At 51.1% G+C, this 23,128-nt stretch overlaps 1 protein-coding gene across 3 annotated transcripts; it reads right to left on the minus strand.

The window, feature by feature from the left end:
- Positions 1-321: 321 nt before the first annotated feature.
- TYK2 (tyrosine kinase 2) lies at positions 322-22,407 on the minus strand. Of its 3 annotated transcripts, XM_053584768.1 has the most exons (26): positions 22,317-22,397; positions 21,345-21,540; positions 20,018-20,228; positions 17,248-17,371; positions 17,006-17,153; positions 16,484-16,647; positions 12,446-12,812; positions 11,793-11,999; positions 11,553-11,710; positions 9,143-9,251; positions 8,867-9,059; positions 8,685-8,788; positions 8,426-8,599; positions 8,233-8,320; positions 7,175-7,267; positions 6,656-6,783; positions 5,240-5,375; positions 5,006-5,160; positions 4,647-4,797; positions 4,353-4,450; positions 3,848-4,040; positions 3,409-3,527; positions 2,955-3,127; positions 2,565-2,682; positions 818-928; positions 322-733 (listed from the first exon to the last, which is right to left on the minus strand). In XM_053584768.1, the coding sequence occupies exons 3-26, from the start codon at positions 20,211-20,213 to the stop codon at positions 599-601; spliced, it is 3,642 nt and encodes a 1,213-aa protein (XP_053440743.1). In that variant the 5' UTR covers positions 20,214-20,228; positions 21,345-21,540; positions 22,317-22,397; the 3' UTR covers positions 322-598. The 3 variants fall into 3 exon arrangements, with proteins under 3 accessions (XP_053440743.1, XP_053440741.1, XP_053440742.1); XM_053584766.1 differs by lacking the exon at positions 21,345-21,540 and having other exon boundaries at positions 22,317-22,407; XM_053584767.1 differs by lacking the exons at positions 7,175-7,267; positions 21,345-21,540 and having other exon boundaries at positions 22,317-22,407.
- Positions 22,408-23,128: the final 721 nt, after the last annotated feature.

Below are 23,128 nucleotides of genomic sequence, written 5' to 3' on the forward strand. Positions count from 1 at the left end.
GGGAGGCTGAGGCAAGAGAATCGCATGAGCCCAAGAGTTTGAGGTTGCTATGAGCTATGATGCCATGGCTTTCTACCAAGGGCAGCAAAGTGAGATTCTGCCTCAAAAAAAATAATAAAATAAAATAAAAAAATTGGGCCGCGCCTGTGGCTCAAGGAGTAGGGCACCGGTCCCCCGGTGGTGGGTTCAAACCCATCCCTGGCCAAAAAACACACACACACACACAAAATAAATTGAATCCAGCTACCTCTACAGTGTCCCCAGGAGAGCAGACCCCCACTAACCCACCTTGGCTGAAGGAAGACCCCAAGGACTACAGTCTCCAGTAGAGGAAACTGGAGTTTATTACCAGCTAATGAAGATGGAGGGTCTCAAATATGGGAACTGGGGGACTCAGGGCCTGATTCTCTCCCTGCTTGTCCTGAATCCCTCAGGATCATGGTTAGGTTCCTGGCCATGGAAGGAAAGTCAGTTCACAGAGGTGGGATCTCCAGACAGGAATAAGGCACAAGGGATAAGTGAGACTGATTTTCCCTCTTGGGCCCACTTTGTGAGTATTGCCTGGTCCATTTCCCCCAAGTTGTGCCACCACTGAGTCTCAGCACACGCTGAACACTGACGGGGCCTGGCCTCGGTATTTATCCTGGACGGTCTTAAGGATGGGTATGAGGTTCTGGAACGTTGGTCGGAAGGAGGCTTCTGTCTCCCAGCAGTTCTTCATGAGAAGATAGATCTAGGAAGAAAAACCTGGGGCTGTGGTGGCAGCTCTTTCCATGTCATGATCATGAGGGGCAGGAAAAAACACAGGAGGTCTCACCTCAGGGGGACATTTGTCAGGCTGTGGCAGCCTGTCCCCTCGTTCCAGCAGCTCTGTGAGTCTCAGCACCGTCATCTGGCCTTGGGTGAGGCCTATGAGCTCAATAAATTTCTAAGTAGAAACAAGATAAATTCTTTTTAAGAGGAAGTGAAGACTAGGGAAAGGTGAGGCTCTACTGGGTGGGTTTTTTTCCTTTATTATTTATTTACATTTGTTTGTTTTTTGAGACAGTCTTCTCTGTCACTCAGGCTAGAGTGTAGTGGTAACATCATAGCTCACTGTAGGCTCCAACTCATGGGCTCAAGTAATCCTCTTGGCTCTGCCTCCCAAGTGGCTGGTTACTATAGGCACACGCCATCACTCCCAGCTAATTTTTCTTTTCTTTTTTTTGAGACAGTCTTACTATGTCGCCCTTGGTAGAGTGCAGTGGCATCACAGCTCACAGCAACCTCCAACTCTTAGGCTTAAGCAATTCTCTTGCCTCAGCCTACCTAGTAGCTGGGACTATAGGTGCCCACCACAACGCTCAGCTATTTTTTTTCTTCTTCCTTTTTTTTTTTTGTAGAGACAGAGTCTCACTTTACTGCCCTCGGTAGAGTGCCGTGGCATCACATGGCTCACAGCAACCTCCAGCTCTTGGGCTTATGTGATTCTCTTGCCTCAGCCTCCCGAGTAGCTGGGACTACAGGCGCCCGCCACAATGCCCGGCTATTTTTTTGTTGCAGTTCGGCCGGGGCTGGGTTTGAACCCACCACCCTCAGTATATGGGGCCGGCACCCTACTCACTGAGCCACAGGTGCCGCCCTTTTTTTTTTTTTTAATCAGTAAAATGGAGTGATAGCATCTACTACTTGGGGTTACTGTGAAGAATTGGATAAACTAATATTCACAGACTAAGTCTGAATCAGTATCTGCTATTATTATTATATTAAAACCTTAACAGAAAGTTGTTCTTACCTGTTCAGAATCTTCCTTTTCTAAGACAGTCTCACCTATTGCCCACTCCTGCCTCAGCCTCCCCAGCACTGGCCATAAAACCCTACTAAGTTTTTCTATTTTTAGTAGAGACTGGGTCTCACTCTTGCTCAGTCTGGTCCCTCCTGAGCTCAAGGGATCCTTCCCCCCACCTCCTCCCAGGGTGTTAGAATTATAGGCCTGAGCCACTGAGCCTGACCAGAATCTTTTTTTTCTATAAATGTACTCTGGCCTTGGGAATAAATCCCTTACAGGTTCTGGGCTCCTCCCTCCAGCCTAGGCCTGACTAATCACATGGCTCCAGGGCTATGCAATGATTGGCTCCAAGGTGGACACATGAGGCAAGCTGGACTAATCAGACAAAGTCCTGAGAATTACCCCAGAAGGAGGACCACTGGTCCCCAGAGAGCTGGGTGGATGAAGCACTGGGGTGTACTATTGCACAAGTGAGGGAGATGCTACCTCAGAGACCAGAGAGATGGAGAAAATTGGATTCCTGATGACATCTGAGAGTCCAGTGTAAGCCATATCCTCCGCCACACTCCTTCCCATCTAGTTTGCAAATATGTGGAGTATGCTGTTTTGATTTTGCCTACATCAGTATGAATAGGGTTTCTGTCACAAAGTTCCCTGCTTTGTATGCATCCCATTTTATAGATCAGGACTGTGAGGTTCCAGTTAAGTGCTTGTCAGAGTAAAGAGGTGGAAGATAAACACATGTCTAACTTCTCTAGCAAATTCTGGGGTTGGGGGATGTGGGACTGGCTCTCACCGAGGGTGGACTTTGGCTGGAGTCACAGTGAGTTAGCAGCTCATACAGGGTGACCCCGAAGGACCAGACATCGGAAGCATAGTAGAATTTACACTCCTTCAGGCACTCTGGGGCATACCTAGGGGAAAGGACATTCAGGACTGGGGGCTAGACTCAGGGTTTGGGGGTCAGACCCTCTGGCCTTAGGATCTACCCTTAGGGGCACAGCTGGAGTGGGATAAGGCTCTAACTGGCCAGGCCTGCCTGGCCTTACCCAACGACCACGTTGCCTTCTGGTCCCGCCCCCTCACCTCTGGACTGGCTTTGTAATCTCAGACCAGATATATACTTCATCCTGGCACTTCCAAATGACCCTAGCAACTCCCCTCTGAGTGCGCCCCGACTGGTCACCAGAACACGGGGCTGTCTCCATCCTCGCGCACGCAGTAGTATTCGTGGCCTTCAGGTATAGCCTTGGCCAGGCCAAAGTCCCCGATCTTGACCAGCCTGTCGTTGTCCAGCAGTACGTTGCGCGCAGCTAAGTCTCGGTGGATATAGTGCTGAGCGTGCAGGTAGGCCATGCCCTGGGGATGAGGCGGGGCAACTCAGGGGTCAGTGGGGCAAGGGTGGGCTCGCAGCCATAGGCAGGGCCTCAGGCAGGAGCCAAGCAAAGGGAGCGGGCTGAAAGCTGAGGCAGTGCCAGGTGAACAATGCCAGGCAGGAAGAGGAGGAATTGGTAAGGGCTGGGTCAACTGGGTGTAGCTCAGTGGGCAGAGGCGAGGCGGGCGAGCAGACCAAAGAGACTGCTCATAGAGGCTAGGCGAAGAGGGAGCAAGTACTGGAAGCATCCGAAGGGCTGACCCACCTCACAGATCTGCTGGGCGAAGAGCAGCAGCTGGGCCAGCCCAATGCTGTGCCGGGGCAGATAGTCTCGGAGGCTGCCCAGGGGCACATATTCCATGACAAGCTGCACCGACTTCTCACCTGGCAGAGAGGGGCCGTGGACAGCCCACCCTGAGCGGTGCAGAACTTCCTCCAAGGTGGGGAAGGAAGGACAAGACCAGGAAGGCTAGGCCCACTCATCAGGAGGGAAGGGGCCCATCCTGTACAGGGTCCCCCAGGAGCGAGCTGCTGATGGCTCTGCCCGTACAGATTCCTGTAGGCACAGCCCCCTAGGTGGGAAGGAGGAAGTCTGGAACCTGCAGCTGCGTCCTTCAAGCTGGGCTCTAATTGGCCAAGCTAGAAAAGCCCCACCCACAATACCACATGTCCCTCACACCCAGGCCGCGCCTAGCCTAACCCACCTTGGTCTTCACAGCAGCCCTTGTATTTGATGATGTGCTCATGGTAGAGTGTGCGGAGGATGTCTATCTCCCGCCTCCACCCCGAGCGCAGCTGGGGGCTGCAGTCTGCCTTGAGGGCTTTCACAGCCACCATTTCGCCAGTGCCATCGTTGATAGGGTCGTAGCAGTACAAGCTGACCTTGCCAAAATGACCCTGGCCAGACCGTGGATGGAAGGGTCAGCCTTATCCTCCCACCCCCAGTTCCCAGGCTCTGCCCGGAGGCAGACCCATTTGAAAAGCTCCAGGGCCCACATACTCCCAGGAAGAGGGCTTAGTCTCCAGGGAGTAGGAGTAGTACAGAAAACCCCTCTCTGAGGTTCCCCAGGGCCTCCCTCAAAGCTGAGCGCCTTTCAGGCCAGGCCCCATCCACTTCTCCCCAAAACTACCCTTAGGTGGGACTTTACTCAATCCCCAAACTCCTCGTCCACTACGTGGGTCTTCCAGCAGCCCAGGCTCCTCCCTCACCTCACCCAGATCCCGGATCTTTTTCAAGTAGCGCTTGTGGAACACTGTGGGGTCTGACGCGGGAAAGTCTGGATTCACAGTCAAGATGTCTGTGAGATCTGCAAGCACCCCAGAAAGTAAGTCCAATCCTGGCCTTTTCCCCAGCAGACTTACATTTGGAGGTCCCAAAGCGGGCCACTGTTCTCCCAGAATCTCTGGTCTCACCCAGAGATCTTGGGTGTACTATGAGTGAGTCAGCAGGGACCCCAGCCCTGTCCCCCTTCCCCAGGGTCCCAGAACTGGGATGTGGCTCACTTTGTGGCTGCAGCCGAGTTAGGTCACGTAGGATGGTGCGGAATGATGGCCTCTGGGCTGGGTCATAGGTTAGGCACTGGCTGGTAAGTGTGGCCAGCTCTGGGCATGAGGGCTCAGGCAGCCGGTGTTGCTTCTGGTAGAAACGCTCTTTCTGCAGGGGAGGAGATCCACAGGAGCCAGTATGCCCCAAGAGGCAGAGGCCTAGAGCAGCAGGGCTGGACCAGCTACATGTCTACTCTTAGTTACATTTTGCAGATGAGGCAATTGAGGCTTGGCAAAGGAGAGACAACTTGCTCATGGCCATAGTTGTCACATTTATCCCTCCCTGGACTGGCTTCCATCCATCCTCTAGGACATACCTCAGAGGGGCCGCGGCCCTGGAGGGGGGCTTCCCCATCAAAGCATATCTCCAGGAGGGTGGCACCAAAGCCCCACTTGTCAGTGGCAGTGCTCAGGCTGCTGGTCCTGTCAGGGAGGCACTCGGGAGCCATCCAGGGGATCCGCTCCACCCGCTCTGCGGACCATAGTCAGAGGTCACCAAGGGTAGGAGTGCAGGAAGCCCCTCTCTGTACCTGCCCTACTCAGGTACTCACCCTCCCTGGAGAGGGCACCCAGGCCCACACCTGGGTCACTCAGCTTAATGAAGGGGCTGGTGCCTTCCACCAGCCCCAGCCGTGCCAGCAGGATGTTCCGGCCACACACATTACCATGAACCAAGTTCTTGTCCTCCTGAAGTGGGAAGGATAGGGATGTGAACACTGGGAAGGGGGTGTAGACCCAACTCCCATCCCCTAAACCATGGGACCCCTCTAGGTACAGCTGATATAAAAAGACAATCAATAGCCAGGTGTGGCGGCTCATGCCTGTAAACCTAGCACTCTTGGAGGCGAGGTGGGTTGCTTGAGCTCAGGAATTTGAGACCTGCCTGAGCAAGAGCAAGGCTGTCTCTACTAAAAATAGAAAAATTAGCTGGGCATTGTGGCGGGCACTTGTAGTCCCAGCTACTTGGGAGGCTGAGGCAAGAGGATTGCTTAAGCTCCAGAGTTTGAAGTTGCTGTGAGCTGTGATGCCATCACACTCTACCCAGGTGTGTTTCTCAAAAGAAGAAACAAAAAGGAAGAAAATGACAATCATGGTCACTGTTTTGGATACTAACATACTGTCATCACGACCAATAGCACTGGAAACTATGTGAATCCTTTCTGTTCTCCCATAGCTGGTGGCCAAAGGTCAGGGGCAAGAGGTCACAAGACCCCACTGCTGTACTCAAACCCACATAGGTACACTCCTCCTCCAGAGGCTGTTTCTTCTGCCTGGAAAACTGTTCCCCCAGATCCTCACAGCTCCCACCCTCCTTTCTTTCAGGTGGCCACTTATTTAAAATTTCACCTCTTCCCCAAATTATAGCAACTACTCATCTCTGCCTCTACGTTCTTTTATATTTTAATTTTTTTTTTAAGACACAAAGTCTTGCTATATTCCCCAGGCTAGTTTCAAACCTCTGGCCTCAAGTGATCCTTCTACCACTTTACCTCACCCTCCCAAACTACTGGGATTACAGGCATGAGCACAGCCTCCTGCAGTTCCCATTACTTTCTAACATATTATGTCACATATTTAATTATTGTTCCTTATTTATCCCTTACAACTAAAATGGCAGTTCCCTGAGGACAAGCATTTGTCTATTTTATTCTCTGTTGTGTCCCCAGGGTTTGGGACAGGACCCGCAACACAGAGGGTGCCCAGTAAACACTCAATGAGTATATAAAGGGGGATTCTGGAAACTGGGGTGACAGACCAGGAAGCACTGGGGATGAAGGGCAAGAAGCAGAGACAGAGGAGGCCAAAGCCAGGCCCCAAAGACTTCATCTACTAGGCAGAGGAGGTTCATGGAGAGATCTTCCAGGAACAACATGTAGACTAAGTGAAGAGTGCAGGCCTCCTACCCCAATACTAAGGCCACACTGGCCCTCCCTGACTGAGAAGGGTCCCATGCACAGGCCACACACCAAGTAGCTGAGGGCGCTGGCCAGCTGCTGGGCAACCACCATCTTCCAGGCCACAGGCACACGGCCCTTCTCTCGCCGCAGCCACACATCTATGGGCCCATGTTCCACATACTCGGTCACCATGATGTCTGCAAAGACAAAGCTGCTCCAGAGGCTGCCTGACTGCTTCCTCTCTCTGGGGGAGCCAGAGGCAGGATGGGACTCAGGGACTTGGCCTGTGGCTGGGGCAGTGTCATGACAGAAACATAGACAGAGTTTGGTCTGGGTTGGCAGTGAGGTTGGGGAGAGGAGAAATGGAGCAGAGGTAGAGGTGGATGCAGGGTAAGTCAGAGGTAGATAGTAGCATGTAGGGTGAGGCATTGAAGAAAATGAAGTTTAAGTGGTAAAAGTGAGCGCTGGAAGTGAAGAACTGGAGATAAGTATGTACAAATGGGGGTGGCGGGTGGGGGAGCAGGGGGTTGGGCTTGAAGATGGGGAAAAGTAAGTAATGTTAGGATTTAGGCCGGGCGTGGTAATCACCTGTGATCTCAGCACTCTGGGAAGGTAAGGTAGGAGAATCACTTGAGGCCAGGAATTCCAGACCAGCCTGGGCAGATAGTGAGACCCCCATCTCTATTAAAAAAAATAAGCCAGGCATGGTGGCATGCACCTATAGACCCAACTACTCACTCAGGGGACTGAGGCAGGATTATCTCTGAACCCAGGCATACTGTACTCCAGCCTGGGTGACAGAGCAAGACCTGTCGCAAATAAAAAAAAAAGGATTCTAGAAGCCTGGCAGGTTTGAACCTGCCAGCCACATACACCAAGGGTGGCGGGTTCAAACCCCGTCCAGGCCAGCTAAACAATGACAACTGCAATAAAAAATAGCTGGGCATTGTACTGGGTGCCTGTAGTCCCAGCTACTTGGGAGGCTGAGGCAGGAGAATCACTTCTGCCCAAGAGTTTCAGGTTGCTATGAGCTGTGATGCTACAGTACTCTACCAAGGGTGACATAATGAGACTCTGTCTACAAAAAAAAAACAAAAACAAGGATTCTAGTATAGGCTGGGTAGGGGCATGGTCAGTGCCAAGGTGAAAGTAAGAGAAATGTCCACACATGGGGGTTGAGGGATAGTAGGTCTGGAATCACCTGTACAGGTGATTTTTGAGGTCCACACAGAGTTGAGGTGCCCTTAGCTGGGCTTTCAGTAGGACTAGATATGATACATGCAGGGGCCTGACAGGGCTGGGGTCATCTCAGAGCACTAGTGCTGATGGGGTCAGAGGGTGGACAGGGGTTGGGTTTGCAGGTATGCGGGTTGCAGATGTTAATCAGGGCATAGCCAGGAATTAGGGTGTCGGCAAAAGTTGGGTACGGTAAGGTTAAGGGATATAAGTTGAGGCCTGGAATATAGGCAGGGCTTTAGGTATAGGCTGAAGGTTGAGGTGTAGCCCAGGCAACGGTGCAGGAGAGAGTGGAGCAATAGTCATAGGTGGGATGGCTGTAAATTGAGGGAGGGGGTACCACCCGAGGAATGGGTACAAGTGGGGGACTGGCCTAGAAAAGGGGCCTGGGTGGGATGGGGCCCACTCACTCTCAGAGCCGCGCACACAGACGCCATGCACAAAAGCCAGGTGCACGTGGGATACCTGGCTCATGAGGCTGGCCGTCTCGTAGAAGGCCTGTGGGGACAAAGGCAGGTCAGATGGGTGCAAACCTGACCCCTCCCATCCAGCCTCCGTGCCCTTGTCAGTGACACATGGGCCAGGCAGGCTATGCCCACTCACCAGGGCAATGTCGTGGTGACTTGGGTCCAATACTTTGAGCACCACTCGTAGTTTCTGCCCACAGGGCATTGGGGGGTCTCTGCCATCCACTTTGCCCTCCTCAGGGTCCCCACCCTCCACTCGCAGTAGGCCTTCATACACATTGGTCCTTGTGCCCTGGCCCAAGTGGGACAGCTGTGGGAACACAGCACAGAAATTGCCATGAGGACAGTTAGAAGCTGACCTCCCCAAGGCCCCAAACCCTGTGTCCCCCACCCACCTGGGTGATTTCGTCCTGGCCAACCCGGTGGAAGCTGAGCTGGCTGACGTTGAGTGACCTGCTGCTGGCTTGAGGCCCCCGCATAACGATGAGATTGGAGATTTCTGGGGGCAGGAGTGATGTCACTAAGGGCAGGTATGGGGAAGAGGTGCTACCCTTCCCAGCAATCCCTGTCATCATACCTCCTGGCTGTGGCAGGCAGCAGCGGCGCAGGGAGAAGCAGTCATCCCCGGCGCGCAACACACAGCCCTGCAAGGTGGCCCGCAGCTCCTGCACAGTGGTGAAAGGGCAGCCCCAGCCCTCCAACACAAAGGCCCCAGCCTGCTGCTCAATGGGGAACTTCCGGAGGCGCAGGCTCTGTGTGTTGTCAGAGGCCTGTGTGCAGGTGGTGCAGGTGGTGAGCAGTTCAGGCAAGGAGTGTGCCCAGCCTCAGCCCAGGAACCCCACACTAGGCCCACCTGGCCACGCTCAGCCACTGTGAGAATGAGGCGGTAGAGATGGCTGATGCTCCAGTGAATGAGGTAGAGGCCATCCTCAGGTCGCAGCTTGGCTTGCACAAATGGCTCCCTGAGGGGGAGGGACAAAGGGACACCATCAGTCCACCCATGGCCACTCCTGGACACACCTGGTAATGATACAGAACACCTGTCCTAGGCTGGGCATGGTGGCTCACACCTGTAATCTCAGCACTTGGGAGGCCAATGAGGGTGGATTGCCTAAACTCAAAGAGTTTAAGACCAGCCTGAGCCAGAGTGAGACCTTGCCTCTAAAAATAGATGGGGCTGGGTGCCCATAGCTCAGTGGTTAGGGCACTGGCCACATGCTGTGGGGCTGGTGGGTTCAAACAAGGCCTGGGCCTGCTAAACAAAAAAAAAAAAAACCTGGGCGCTGCGGCAGGTGCCTATAGTTCCAGCTACTTGGGAGGCTGAGGCAAGAGAATCACTTGAGCCCAAGAGTTTGAGGTTGCTGTGAGCTATGACACCATAGCACTCTACTGAGGGTGACAAAGTAAGACTCTGTCTCAATAACAAAAATAAAAATAAAAATAATAGGCTCAGCACCTGTAGAATAGTGGTTATGGCGCCAGCCACATACACCTAAACAACCGCAACAAAAAAATAACCAGGCGTTGCAGTGGGTGCCTGTAGTCCCAGCTATTTGAGAGGCTAAGGCAAGAGAATCACTTGAGCCCAAGAGTTTGAGGTTGCTGTGAGCTGTGATGCCACGGCACTCTACCGAGGGGGACACAGTAAGACTCTGTCTCAAAAAATAAATAAAATAAAAATAGCCGGGTGTTGTAGTGGGCGCCTGTAGTCCCAGCTACTTGGGAGGCTGAGGCAAGAGAATCGGTTAAGCCCAGGAGTTTGAGGTTGCTGTGAGCTGTGATGCCATGGCACTCTACCAAAGGTGACAAAGTGAGACTGTTTCAAAAAAAAAAAAAAAAGAACACCTGTCCAGAGGGACACAACCCAAATGAGACAAGTATCAAACACAGCCAACTAACGTGGTGACACAAGCACAAGGACAGGCACACATTCATGCTCAACATCTGACACAAGGGCTGACACAGCCATCCAGAGCTGGATAGGTACACACCCACCCATGGTCACAACCACTCATAGGTGACAGATGTTGGATGGTCTATCACATACCCAAAGGACAACAATCATAGATACACCTGATTATCTAGTGTAACATAGCAACACTGGGCCCTAATATCCCAGACCCACAGGTGACAATGTCATAGGTACTGTAAGGTGACACAGCCATAGGCCCAGACAGCAACACACTTAGTGTGACCGACATACCGGACAGTGTGGAACCCAGACACTTTTGCCAGGGGTAGCATACACCCAGCCATGAATTCAGGAACAGCCACAGGTCTCACAAGGTGAAGCAGCCACTTCCCCCTATATCTCACTCTGTAGTCACAGGTAGAACAAGAGACAGCCAGACACAGGGGTGATGACCAGACAAGCACATAATCATAAACCATGACCTGGCACCACTCAGGTTGGCTGCACACACCTCCACACAAGAAGACCTCACAGGCATGGATGGACTCCTCACTTGTCACAAACAAAACTGCTGAGACAGATACAAAAATTGCAAGTGACCGAGCAATGGCTCATGCCTGTAGTCCTAGCTATGGGAGGCCAAGGCAGGTGGATTGTGTGAGTTCAGGAGTTCAAGACCAGCCTGAGCAAGAGCGAGACTGTCTCTACTTAAAAAAAAAAAAGAAAAAGAAAAATTAGCCAGATGTTGTGGTTCATGCCTGTAGTCCCAGCTACTCCAGCTTAGGCAAGAGGATCACTTGAGTCCAGGAGTTTGAGGTTGCTGTGAGCTAGGATACCACAGCAGTCTACCTAGGGTGACAGAGTAAGACTCCGTACCAAAAAAAAAAAAAAAAAAAAATTTCAAACACAGTTCCCTGCCTGCAAAGGTGGAAGTGTCCCGCATACCAATGGTCACCAGCATCAGAGCAACATAGCTCATAGGTATATGTGCTCATGCACATGTGCAACATGCACACACATGGGCAGTGCTCACACTTACAAAGATATGGGTGCATACACACATGTGCACACACTCTCATATATGCATGTGCACTCACACAAGCACACACTGACCCATGTACACTGATTTGTACATCCACACACACAGAAAGGCATGCATACACACAATGCATTTGTATCACACACAGATACAGACCCATACATGCATGCATCTACTCACACATGCACACGTGAATTATATGCATATAACATATATGCATACACACAGCCCCTGGTGCTCCCAGTCTAGTTGGCAGCCTTAGTGCCACTCCCCCACCCACAGTTGCTCTAGGGCTCCCCCGCCCCCACTCACAGCAGAGGGCCGTGGATACCATCCTGAATGCTCATCACTAGCCGTGGAGGGGCCACCTCGTGACACAAGTAGTGGCTGGAGTCAGCTGTTAGGCGGAAATACCCATCCACCAGCGACGCGAAGGACAGGGCTGCTGCCCGGGAAGGCAGACTCAGGTCCTGCAGGCCGGGGGCACATCAGGTCAGGCAGATGTCCCAGGTGAGAGTGACCTCTAGCCCAGTCCCCTGTCCTGGGTCTCACCAGACACTTGTTGTCCTGCCGATGGATGCTGACATGGCACTCTTTCAGTACCATGTGGGTTATGTCCCGGAAGTCGCAGAAGTATGCCCACTGTGGCTCCTGCTGTCCATCCGCTGGCAGCTTGCCCACCTCGTGTACCTTGGCTTTCTTCCCAGATCGGGTGGCATGGGGATTCCTGCCTTGGCTGCCACTGCTACCACTAGAGTCCTAAATATCAGTGTGTAACGTGGGGGTTGGAGTAAGCGATGCTTATTAATTCCCCTTGCACTTTTCCTCTAGGTTCAGATGAGAGCCACAGGAGCCAGGCACCACCTCAGTTCACCCTCCCACAAGTCCCAGTGTCACAGGCAGGACAAGGATTCACCTCCAAGAGATAACACATGTTAGAAGCCAGAATCCTGGAGAGGGCAGAATGGAGAATCCTGGCCCACTCACCCCAAGTGCCAGGTCCCCAGACATAAGTATAAACCCCAGAAATCAGGTCCCCAGGAGGCAGACAGATCCAGCACACTCTCCAAGGAACAAACCCCAAGGGACAGATGGCCAAGAACCATATGGAGAGAGGGCTCACCCAGCTACCCTCAAGGATAAGCAGAGACCCCGCCCCTCAGCTCTACCTGGATTCCCAGAGTGAAAAGAGGTGCCCTTCTCACCTCTGTCTGTATAGGTCGCCACTGGATACCACCAGTGCCTGTAACCAGCACCTCGTGGGTGAAGGGCCCAGCAGCAAACTCAGGGCTAGGGTCCACAGGGGCCTGCTTGCTATCCAGGTTGTAGTAAGGTTCAACTTCAGCCTGGGCCAGCAACCTCAGATGGCAAGCAGGCATGCACTCCGTGCCAAAGCGGGGTGCCAGATGCTCGAGTGTGGCCAGGTATTTGACCATGACCACCTGCTGGGAGAGGACGCCTGGCTGGAAGGCCTTAATGAACTTTCGGAAGACATTCCGCAGGCGCAGGCGCGTCAGCATGTTGTGCTGCCTGATCTGCCTCCGGAAGGAGCATGGGATGCAGTCCTTGAAGCTATGGAGGTCAAGTGGAGGGGCAGTCAGGCACCTATGCCACACACCAGGCTGGGTAACAAGGGGCAAGTGTCTTAACCTCTCTGAGCCTCAGCTACCTCATCTAGAAAATAGGCACACTGCCCTGGAGTAATGGAAAATCCCAGCATTTTTCAAGGCTGAGGTAGGAGGATTACTTGAGGCCAGGAGTCAGAGACCAGTTTAGGCAACATAAAGAGACCCCATGTCTACAAAAAACAAAACAGGCTCGGTGCCTGTAGTTCAAGCAGCTAAGGTGCCGGCCACATACACCAGAGCTGGCGGGTTCGAATTTGGCCGGGGCCTGCCAAATAATGACAGCTACAACCAAAAAATTAGCCAGGCATTGTGGCGGGCGCCTGTAGTCCCAGCTACTTGGAGGCTGAGGCAAGAGAATCGCTTAAGCCCAGGAGTTGGAGGTTGCTGTGAGCTGTGACACCATAGCACTCTACCCAGGGTGATAGCTTGAGACTCTGTCTCAAAAAAAAAACAAAAAACAAAAAACAATTAGCTAGATGTGGTGGCATGTGATTATAGCCCCAGCTACTCAGGAAGGTGGGCAGGAGGATCATTTGAGGCCAGGTCGAGACCAGCCTAGGCAACATGGTGAGACCCCAATCTCAAAAATCAAAATGAAACAAAAGGCACAGTTCTGGGAGGCCCCTCACAAAGTCCTACTCCTCTCCCTCCCAAATCTACTCCCTTCTCCCCATCACCTGCCTGCAAATGATCACAAATATGGCAAACCTAGAGCACAGGTTTCCAATCCTCAGTTTCTACTTCCCAAACCTCTCTCTGCCACTGTGAACACAGGGACTCTAAAGCTCAAGGTTTTAGCTGCCTCCCAAGCCTTCCCAGGCTCCCCAGAACCCCCAGGAAAAAGGTCCTTGACAAGTACCTGGCAGACGCTTACATGTGGGTAATCAATTTCTTTTCTTTTCTTTCTTTCTTTTTTTTTTTTGAGACAGAGTTTCACTATGTTGCCCTCGGTTGAGTGCCATAGCTCACAGCTCACAGCAACCTCAGACTCTTGGGCTTAAGCGATTCTCTTGCCTCAGCCTCCCAAGTAGCTGGGACAATAGGCACCTGCCACAACGCCTGGCTATTTTTTTTTTGTTTTTTGTTGGAGTTGTCACTGTTTGGCAGGCCTGGGCTGGATTCGAACCCAACAGCTCTGGTGTATGTGGCTGGCATCTTAGCTGCTTGAGCTATAGGTGCCGAACCCAGGTAATCAATTTCTACATTCCTAGAATGCCAAAGTGGGTAGATTGCTTGAGGTCAGGAGTTTGAGACCAGTCTGAGCAAGAGGAAGACCCTGTCTCTACTAAAAATAGAAAAACTAGCCAAAAATGATGGTGTGCACCTGTAGTCCCAGTCACTCAGGAGGCTGAGGTAGGAGAATCACTTGAGCCAAGGAGTTTGAGTCTGCAATGAGCTATGATGATACCTGTGTACTCTAGCTGGGGCAACACAGCAAGATCCTGTCTTAAAAAAAAAAAAAAAATCAAAAAATTCTTTTTTTTTTTTTGTAGAGACAGAGTCTCACTTTATTGCCCTCAGTAGAGTGCCATGGCATCACAGATCACAGCAACCTCCAACTCCTGGACTTAAGCGATTCTCTTGCCTCAGCCTCCTGGAAAGAAAAATCAAAACATAGCCGGGCGTTGTGGCGGGCACCTGTAGTCCCAGCTGCTCGGGAGGCTGAGGCAAGAGAATCACGTAAGCCCAAGAGTTAAGAGGTTGCTGTGAGCCGTGTGACGCCACGGCACTCTACCCGAGGGCGGTACAGTGAGACTCAGTCTCTACAAAAAAGAAAGAAAAATCAAAACATTCTACATTCAGTTCCCCTGGAAACAGGTTTTTGCCAAGTTCTGCCTCTGGGCCTTCACATGTGCTGTTCCCTCTGCCTAGAATGAGTTGCCAATGCATTCTGCAGCTGGGTAAAACCACCCTACTTCCACTCTCAGCAGATAAGTCATCTCCCCAGAGAAGTACTTTCTATTCTCCAGGCTGGACAGAGTCCCTTCTCCGGGCTTCCCAGCACCCTGGATTTTGCTATCACAGCCCTAGTCCTTCAGAGTGATAACAGGATAGTGATAACATTCCTTCTAGAAGAATGGATGTCTTATTTATTTATTTAGTGACAGGATCTCACCCTATCATCCAGGCTGGAGTGTAGTGGCCCAATCATAGCCCACTGTAGCTTCTAATTCCTGGCCTCAAGCAATCCTCCTGCCTCAGCCTCCCAAAGTGCTGGGATTACAGGTCTGAGACACCAAACCCAGAAAGAATGTCTGGTTTTGAAAGAGCCAGCTCTTGTGCCTCCTCCTCCAGTCACTGTGCGCTGATTGCCCAGGCCACTGCAATGCAGGGATCTATAATAGCTCTATTAGGGGGAGTGAGAAAAGTTGGCTTCCAGCTCCCTGGACTACCGCCTTCTTCCTTTCCTTGAATTCTAATGAGTTCTCAAAGCCAATGGGCTTTGAGGGTCTACCAACTCTCCACCTCTCTGCTCCAAATTCCCATACACACACCTGCTGGCATCCCCTACTACAGCCTCCAACTCCTGGGCTCAAGTGATCCTCATGCCTAAGCCTCCCAAATACTTGGGACGACAGGCACATGCCACAATGCTCGGCTGATTTTTCTTTTCTTTTCTTTGTTTCTTTTGAGACAGAGTCTTACTTTGTCATCCTGGGTAGAGTGCCATGGCATCATAGCTCACAGCAACCTCAAACTCTTGGGCTCAAGTGATTTTCTCACCTCAGCCTCCCAAGTAGCGGGGGGATTACAGGCACCGGCCACAAAGCCTGACTTCTTTTTTTTTTTTTAAGAGATGGGGTCTCGCTCTTGCTCAGGCTGGTCTTGAACTCCTGAGCTCAAGCAACCCACCCATCTTGGCCTCTCAGAGTGCTGGGATTATAGTTGTGAGCTACCATGCCCAATAATTTTTCTTTTATTATTATTTTTTTTTTGAGATACAGTCTCTCTATGTCACCCTCAGTAGAGTGCTGTGGCATCACAGCTCACAGCAACCTCAAACTCTTGGGCTTAAGTATCGTCTTGCCTCAGCCTCCCAAGTGGCTGGGATGACAGGTACCCATCACAACACCTGGCTATTTTTTGGTTGTAGTTGTTACTGTCGTTTGGCAGGCCCGGGCTGGGTTCGAACCTGCCAGCTCTGGTCCGGTATATGTGACTGGTACTCTAGCCACTGAGCTACAAGTGCCAAGCCAATTTTTCTATTTTTTGTAGAGATAGGGTCTAACTATGTTGCCCACACTGGTTTCAAACTCCTGGGCTCAAGCAATGCTCCTGCCTCACCTCCCAAAATGCTAGATCATAGGTATGAGTTCCTGCACCTGGCCTATACCTGCCTTAAACAAAACAAACAAAAGGCTGGGTGCCTGTAGCCCAGTGGTTAGTGTGCTGGCCCTGTCCATGGTGAGGGGGTGGGTTCAAACCCGGCCTGGGCCTGCTTAACAAACAAACAAACAAAAAAAAAAAAAACTAGTGCCAGGACACATTAGGTACTCAGTAATTGTTGAATGAATAAAGGCATGGCAATATGCAAAGTCCATGCGGTCTCTCAGATGTTTGGGGCATTTCCATCCCCTGCTTCCTAGGCGATGTTACCACCCCATTCCCAGTCACCTGATCTTCTTGGCCACTTCCTCCAGGGAAATACCATGGTGAAGAGCAAGTTGGCAGAGGTGTAGAAAGGCCATGCCTAGGCTCTCATTCTTAAAGTGGTGGATCTCCTCTTCATTTGACAGCTCCCACAGTGATACCACGTCATTCACAAACTCATACTTGCCCTGAGGATGGGGGAGTAGGGCAGAAAAGGAGGTGTGAGAATGCATTCACTCTAGCCAGAGGACTGTGATTTACTATTTCTAGCCACCTTGGAGAAGGGAAGTATCACTGTTTCCTAGAAACCCCAAATATACAGCACACATACCTCTCCTGTGCAAGCTTGTGCCTGTGGCAGATATCACTAATCAATCACAGCACTCTCCCCTTCAACCCAAACATTTGGTTCAGGTAGCCAAGAGACCCCAGATGACATGAGTTGAAAACTACTAGCTATATTGAATAGGGGAGAGAAGTGGGGACTCCTCAACTGTTCCTAGTCCCCCATAAATAGTCTTGCCTCCCGGCTAGCCCCTCTCACACCTGCTCAAAGAGGTACTCAAATGAGGCTGGGTCCAGGAGTTGCACCCCATTCTCTGTCTGTTCTGAGGAAGCCTCAGTGCTTGGGGGTCCACAGCGGTACACAGCTGGCTCCTGAGGATTCATTCCATGCCAATTCCGGAAATAAAATCTGAAAGAAGGGAAAGGCATAGATGTGAGCTTAATACAGACTCAGATCAGCTTCAGAACAAAAGGGACAAACCTTCCCAGGGGCCTTTACCCACCTCATGCGGAAATATAGCATTAGGCTTGTGTCTCTGGAGATCTCTATAATATGGTTTGGGGGCAGCCAGACTTGGGCCTGGGAATCGAAGAGGGCAAAGAGATTGACACAGGGAGGAGTGATGCCTGCATCAGGGGAGAAAAGAGGTCGGGAGTCAGGTCATCTGATACCATCAGCCACAAGGACCCCCAAATCCACTGTCTCTCTTCATACTCCCATCATGGGCCACCTCTCCTGCCTACAGTTTCAAGTTCACATTGCTTATGGGCGGAGGACAATGCTGTGGCCCCACAAGAGGACATTTCCTACTTTCCCTTGCAGCTAGGATGGGGCCATTCAACTGATTTCTGGCCAATGGGATGTGGGCACATTCCAAGGCTGGAAATCAACTCCTTGATCTTCCCTACGTCAGAGATTTCGAAGGCACCTTGTGCCAGGTGGTAAAGCTATATAAGATGGAGGTGAACCATGAGACCTGCATTTGATTTTAGGTAATCCTTGATTGTCTTAAGGCAGGAAGATTTGGGAAGTTGGTTATTACTGCAGCAAAACCTATCTTAGCCTAACAACTCTATAAACTGCTGGCAATTTACCTGGTGTCTCCCCTAAACTCTAGCCCCCCAAAAACAACCAACTTCCTCTTAGTTATCTTCCCAGGAACATCACAGGCTGCATCAGATGGCCCTTGTTCCAAATGTATCTTATCCATGGACCTCAAACCTGTCCCTCCTCTACCTAGTTCTCTGAGCCCCTGGTCTTCATCCTCAACTTCTCATTTTCCTTCACATCAGATTAGTCACAAAGGCCTGCTGTTTCTGTATTCTCCATGTTCTCCTGGCCTCAAGCAATCCTCCTGCCTAGGCCTCCCAAAGTGCTATGATTATAGGCGTGAGCCACTGTGCCCAGAAACCATTTTTCACTATGATAAATGAGGCAGCACCGAAGGCTCCCAGAGGTGTTTTCTGGAACATAAGCTGAGAGTTTGTAGAGTGAATATCCAGGGGTGGAAATAAATGGCCCCAGGGAATGTACATTTAAACTACCCTAGACGATGTCAAGTTGCTCTGCAAATTCACTGCATTTTTTTTTTTTTTTTGAGACAATCTCACTCTGTTGGCTAGAGTGCTGTAGCATCAGGCTAGCTCACAGCAACATCAAACTCCCTAGGCTCAAGCGATCCTCCTGCCTCAGCCTCCTGAGTACCTGGGAATACAGGCATCTACCATGATATTGGCTAGTATTTCTGTTTTAATTTTTAATTTTTTTTTAGTACAGACAAAGTCTCACTCTTGCTCAGGCTGGTCTGGAACTCCTGAACTCAAGCAATCTTGCTGCCTCAGCCTCCCAAAGTATTAGGGTTACAGGTGTAAGGCACCTCATCTGGCCAAAATTACTGTATTTAAATGCACTGCCTTCTGCAAAGGGAAGACACCTTCCTTGTGAGACTTTCTAAAGACCCAATTAGACAGCTTTACTCTTTGGTTTAAAACCTCCATGGTTCCCCACTGCCCCCTGAGAAAGTCTAACCTCTTCAGCACTGAGTAACCATGACCTTGCTTCTGCTTCTTATGCTCTAGTTTCAATTCTTACTTCCCCTTCCAGACTGCAAATGGACACCCCAGTGACCCTGAAGATGTTTTGTTTCTGCAAACAGACAAAGCCTCCTGGGCACTCTATGCATGCTGTTCCCTCTGCAAGGCCTCATTCAATACCACACAGCTAACCTACCCAAATCCTTTAATTATCAACCATGGTGGCCAGCCATAGTGGCTCATGCCTGTAATTCTGTAAGCCACTAGGAGGCCAAGGAGGGTGGCTTGCCTGAGCTCACAGGTTCAAGACAAGCCTGAGCCAGAGAGAGAGCTTATCTCTAAAAATATCCGGGTGTTGTAGCAGGCGCCTGTAGTCCCAGCTAGTTGGGAAGCTGAGGTAAAAGAATCGCTTGAGCCCAGGAGTTTGAGGTTGCTGTGAGCTATGACGCCACAGCACTCTACCAAGGGTGACAAAGTGAGACTCTGTCTCAAAAAAAAAAAAAAAAAGAATCAACCATGGTGCTGGGCGTGGTCATCCCTCCTCTATCAGATGAAATCATACTTTTTTTTTTTTTTTTTTTTTTTTTTGTGAGGCAGAGTCTCACTTTGTTGCCCAGGCTAGAGTGCCATAGCATCAGCCTAGTTCACAGCAATCTCAAACTCCTGGGCTCAAGAGATCCTCTTGCCTCAGCCTGCCAAGTGGCTGGGCCTACAGGTACCTGCCACGATGCCCAGCTAGTTTTTCTATTTTTAGAAAAGCCAGGGCTTCAATTTTACTCAGGTTGGTCTTGAACTCCTGAGCTCAGATGATCCATCTACCTTGGCCTTCCAGAATGCTAGGATTACAAGTGTGAGCCACGACACCTGGCTATTTATTTCTGTAATTATTATTATTTTTTTAGAGACAGGGTCTCACTCTGTTGCCTAGGCTGGAGTACAGCGACATGATCACAGCTCCAACTCCTGAGCTCTAGCAATCCTCCTCCCTCAGCCTCCCAAAGTGCTGGGATTACAGGCAAGAGTCACTGCGCCTGGCCTCCTGGCCATTTATTTGTTATGTTTCTTCCCTACTAGAATATCAGCTCTACAAAGGCTGCAGTTTGAGGCTGGCACATAGTAGGTGCTCACTCAGCACCTGATGAATGAATGGGCAGATGGATAAATGGACAGATAAGGCCTAGAAGCGGCCTGTACTCCCACCAACTCCCAACCTCGATGGTGTTTAGGCCCCAGACTCACCAACTTTGTGTGCTATATGGATGCAGATCTCCTCAGCAGTCAGAGAGCCCTCAGTGAAGATGATCCAGGGCTCCCCACCACCAGGGCCAGCCCAGTGCAAAAGCACCTTTAGGCCTCCTACAGTAGTAGCCATAGGCTGAGCTCGGTTCCCATCAGGCTTGCTGCCCCTGGAGGCCCCCAGCTGGCACAGAGGCATGCTCCTGAAACTGGCCTGGGTGGGAAAGAATAGTCCATCATGTCCCAGGCTTCAGCTTAAAGGCCACCTTTAGCACCTCAGAGATTTCTGGGTCTCTCTCACTATGTGACATCAAATTCTCCTCTCTCTGGGCCCCAGTTTCTACATTTGTTTGGCAGGGTTAGGGTATGTGGATCCCAAAAGATTTGTCACCTCCACACCTCTCTTTTTGCCCCACTTAGAGAAAGGGTCTTACTCTGTCACATAGGCTGGAGTGCAGTAGTATAATCGTAGATCACTGCAGCCTCTAATCCTGGGTTCAAGTGATCCTCCCACTTCAGCCTTTTGAGTAGGGGGAACAATTGGCACATGCCAATATGCCCAGTTAATTTTTATTTTATTTTATTTTTGAGACAGTCTCACTTTGTCACCCTCAGTAGAGTACTATGACATCACAGCTGACAGCAACCTCTAACTCTTGGGCTTAAGCAATTCTCTTGTCTCAGCCTCTCAAGTAGTTGGGACTACATGCGCCCACCACAATGCCTTGCTATTTTTTTTTTTTTTTTTTTTTTTGTAGAGACAGAGTCTCACTTTCTGGCCCTCTGTAGAGTGCCGTGGCCTCACACAGCTCACAGCAACCTCCAACTCCTGGGCTTAAGCGATTCTCTTGCCTCAGCCTCCCGAGTAGCTGAGACTACAGGCGCCCGCCACAACACCCGGCTATTTTTTGGTTGCAGTTTGGCCGGGGCCGGGTTTGAACCCGCCACCCTCGGTATATGGGGCCGGCGCCTTACTGGCTGAGCCACAGGCGCCGCCCATGCCTTGCTATTTTTTAGAGACAGGGTCTTGCTCTGGTTCAGGCTAGTCTCAAACTTGTGAGCTCAGGCAATCCACCCACCTCGGCCTCCCAGAGTGCTAGGATTACAGGTGTGGGCCACTGCACCCAGCCTACTACGTAATTTTAAAATATTTTTCTGTAGAAATGGGGTTTCGCAGTGTCGCCCCAGGCTGCGCACAAACTCCTGGCCTCAAGTGATCCTCTTGCCTCCGCCTCTTAAAGTGCTGGGATTACAGGTGTGAGGCATTGCACCTGGCCCCTAACCTCTTTCCACAAATAAGCACCAATGTAACAATCCACTCTGAACCCACCTTCCTGAAATAACGAGGCAGATAGACGGAGTGAGTCCTAGAGCACCCTGTGTCATGTGTCAACTCTAGCAAGTCACTTAGCCACTCTGGGCCTCACTTTCCCCATCCGGAAAAGAGAAGTGCTGAGAACACTGCCATCAAAAGATGGTTGTGACATTTCAACGCAATTCTGCATGTTAACACGTACAGCTCAGACCTTGATGCGGACATGAAAAAATAACAAATATAATCAAAATTAAAATAATTATGATTAATTTCATCATTATGATCGTTTTCTCCTTCAGGCTATGATTCTGTCTCCCACACCTGCCCCCATGAATAACCCCCAGTCCCTGCTGACTGCCCAAAGCTAAGAGAATTAGGGTCAACTCTGTCCCCCAAATTCAGGGCCTAGGCCTCCCAGGTCTCCTGTATTGTCATGAAAGGGCTGTCAGGGATTCCACTGATGTTGCTAATTTTAGACAGTGATGGGAAGAGGAAAAAGTTACAATGGCAAAAAGTAGATTCCTCGTCTCTGATCTTATTTTGTCATCTGGAAAATGGGTATGTACCAGTCTGTAGTCAAAAAATTGTTGGGAGGATTCAACGAGGTGAGGCAAGGAAAGAGCCTGGCACACAGTAAGCGCTTAATAAATGCTCGTTATTAATATCTACTAAGTTTGAGATGGGATCCTGGAGATGGGGCTTTCCAGGTGCCTATTTCCTCCTTCTTCGCTCTCGCTGTATCCAGACTTACCCTTGAAGATGAGGTCGGGTGAGGTCTGCACCCGGGAAGACTGCACCCACCGCCCCCCAAAACCTCCAAAGACGGTTGGCAGGGGCAGGAAATGGGGCTTTGCGCCCACCCCGGCATCACACCAGACCCAAGGCAGAGGGGGCAAGTGCTGCCTGCCACACGCAGCAAGTCCCCACCCCTCTTTCCTGACGATGACCTCTCAAGCGCGCCCCTTGCATGCCCACCTCTAGACTCACCCTTCCTGGGGAACTCTGGCTCCAACTCGGACCCCGCCCCGCCTCTGTAGCTGGTAGCCCGAGGGTTGTTCGCCTCTGAGACACCACCTCCCATTGGCCGCCTGAAACGCACACACCCATTGGCCACTGCCCTGGCCCTTCGTTTGCAACCATTGGGCTTTTCAACGCGACAACCGCACTCTGGGTGGTCCTTGGTGTTACTCGTGACTCAGCCGCCAATGGCTGAATCGGCTCTCAAATGCACTACAACTTCTGCGATGGCTGCTACGGGGGTAGGGGCGGAGACGCGGAAGTAGTCCGGAAAGCAAGGTTTGTCTGCATTGCCTGCAGACCTTAATTTCCCGGCTGGGCTGTGCGCTCTAGTCAGATTTATATGTCTCTGATCCTGGTCATAGGCTCTTGTTCTCATCTCGGAGTTTGAAGCTGCACTCGGGGGCTATTCAACCCTCCACCCCCTGCCATCTGGATCCCTATTCCATCCCGTCCCACCTCCCTGCTCTTGGCTTTACCTGGCCCTCCCCTTGGCCACCCTCATCTTTTTTTTTTTTTTTTGAGTCAGCGCCTCAAACTGTCACCCTGGGTAGGGTGCTGTGGCATCACAGCTCACAGCAAACTCCAACTCCTGGGCTCAAGCGATTCTCCTGTCTCTGCCTCCCAAGTAGCTGGGACTACAGGTGCCCCTCACAACGCCCGGCTACTTTTGGTTGCAGCCGTCATTGATTGTTTGGTGGGCCCAGGCTGGATTCGAACTGTCAGTTCAGGTGTATGTGGCTGGCGCTTTAGCCGCTTGAGCCACAGGTGCCCTCATCTTA

Source organism: Nycticebus coucang, chromosome 3 (assembly GCF_027406575.1).
Source record: "Nycticebus coucang isolate mNycCou1 chromosome 3, mNycCou1.pri, whole genome shotgun sequence".
Classification (NCBI taxonomy): Eukaryota; Metazoa; Chordata; class Mammalia; order Primates; family Lorisidae; genus Nycticebus; species Nycticebus coucang.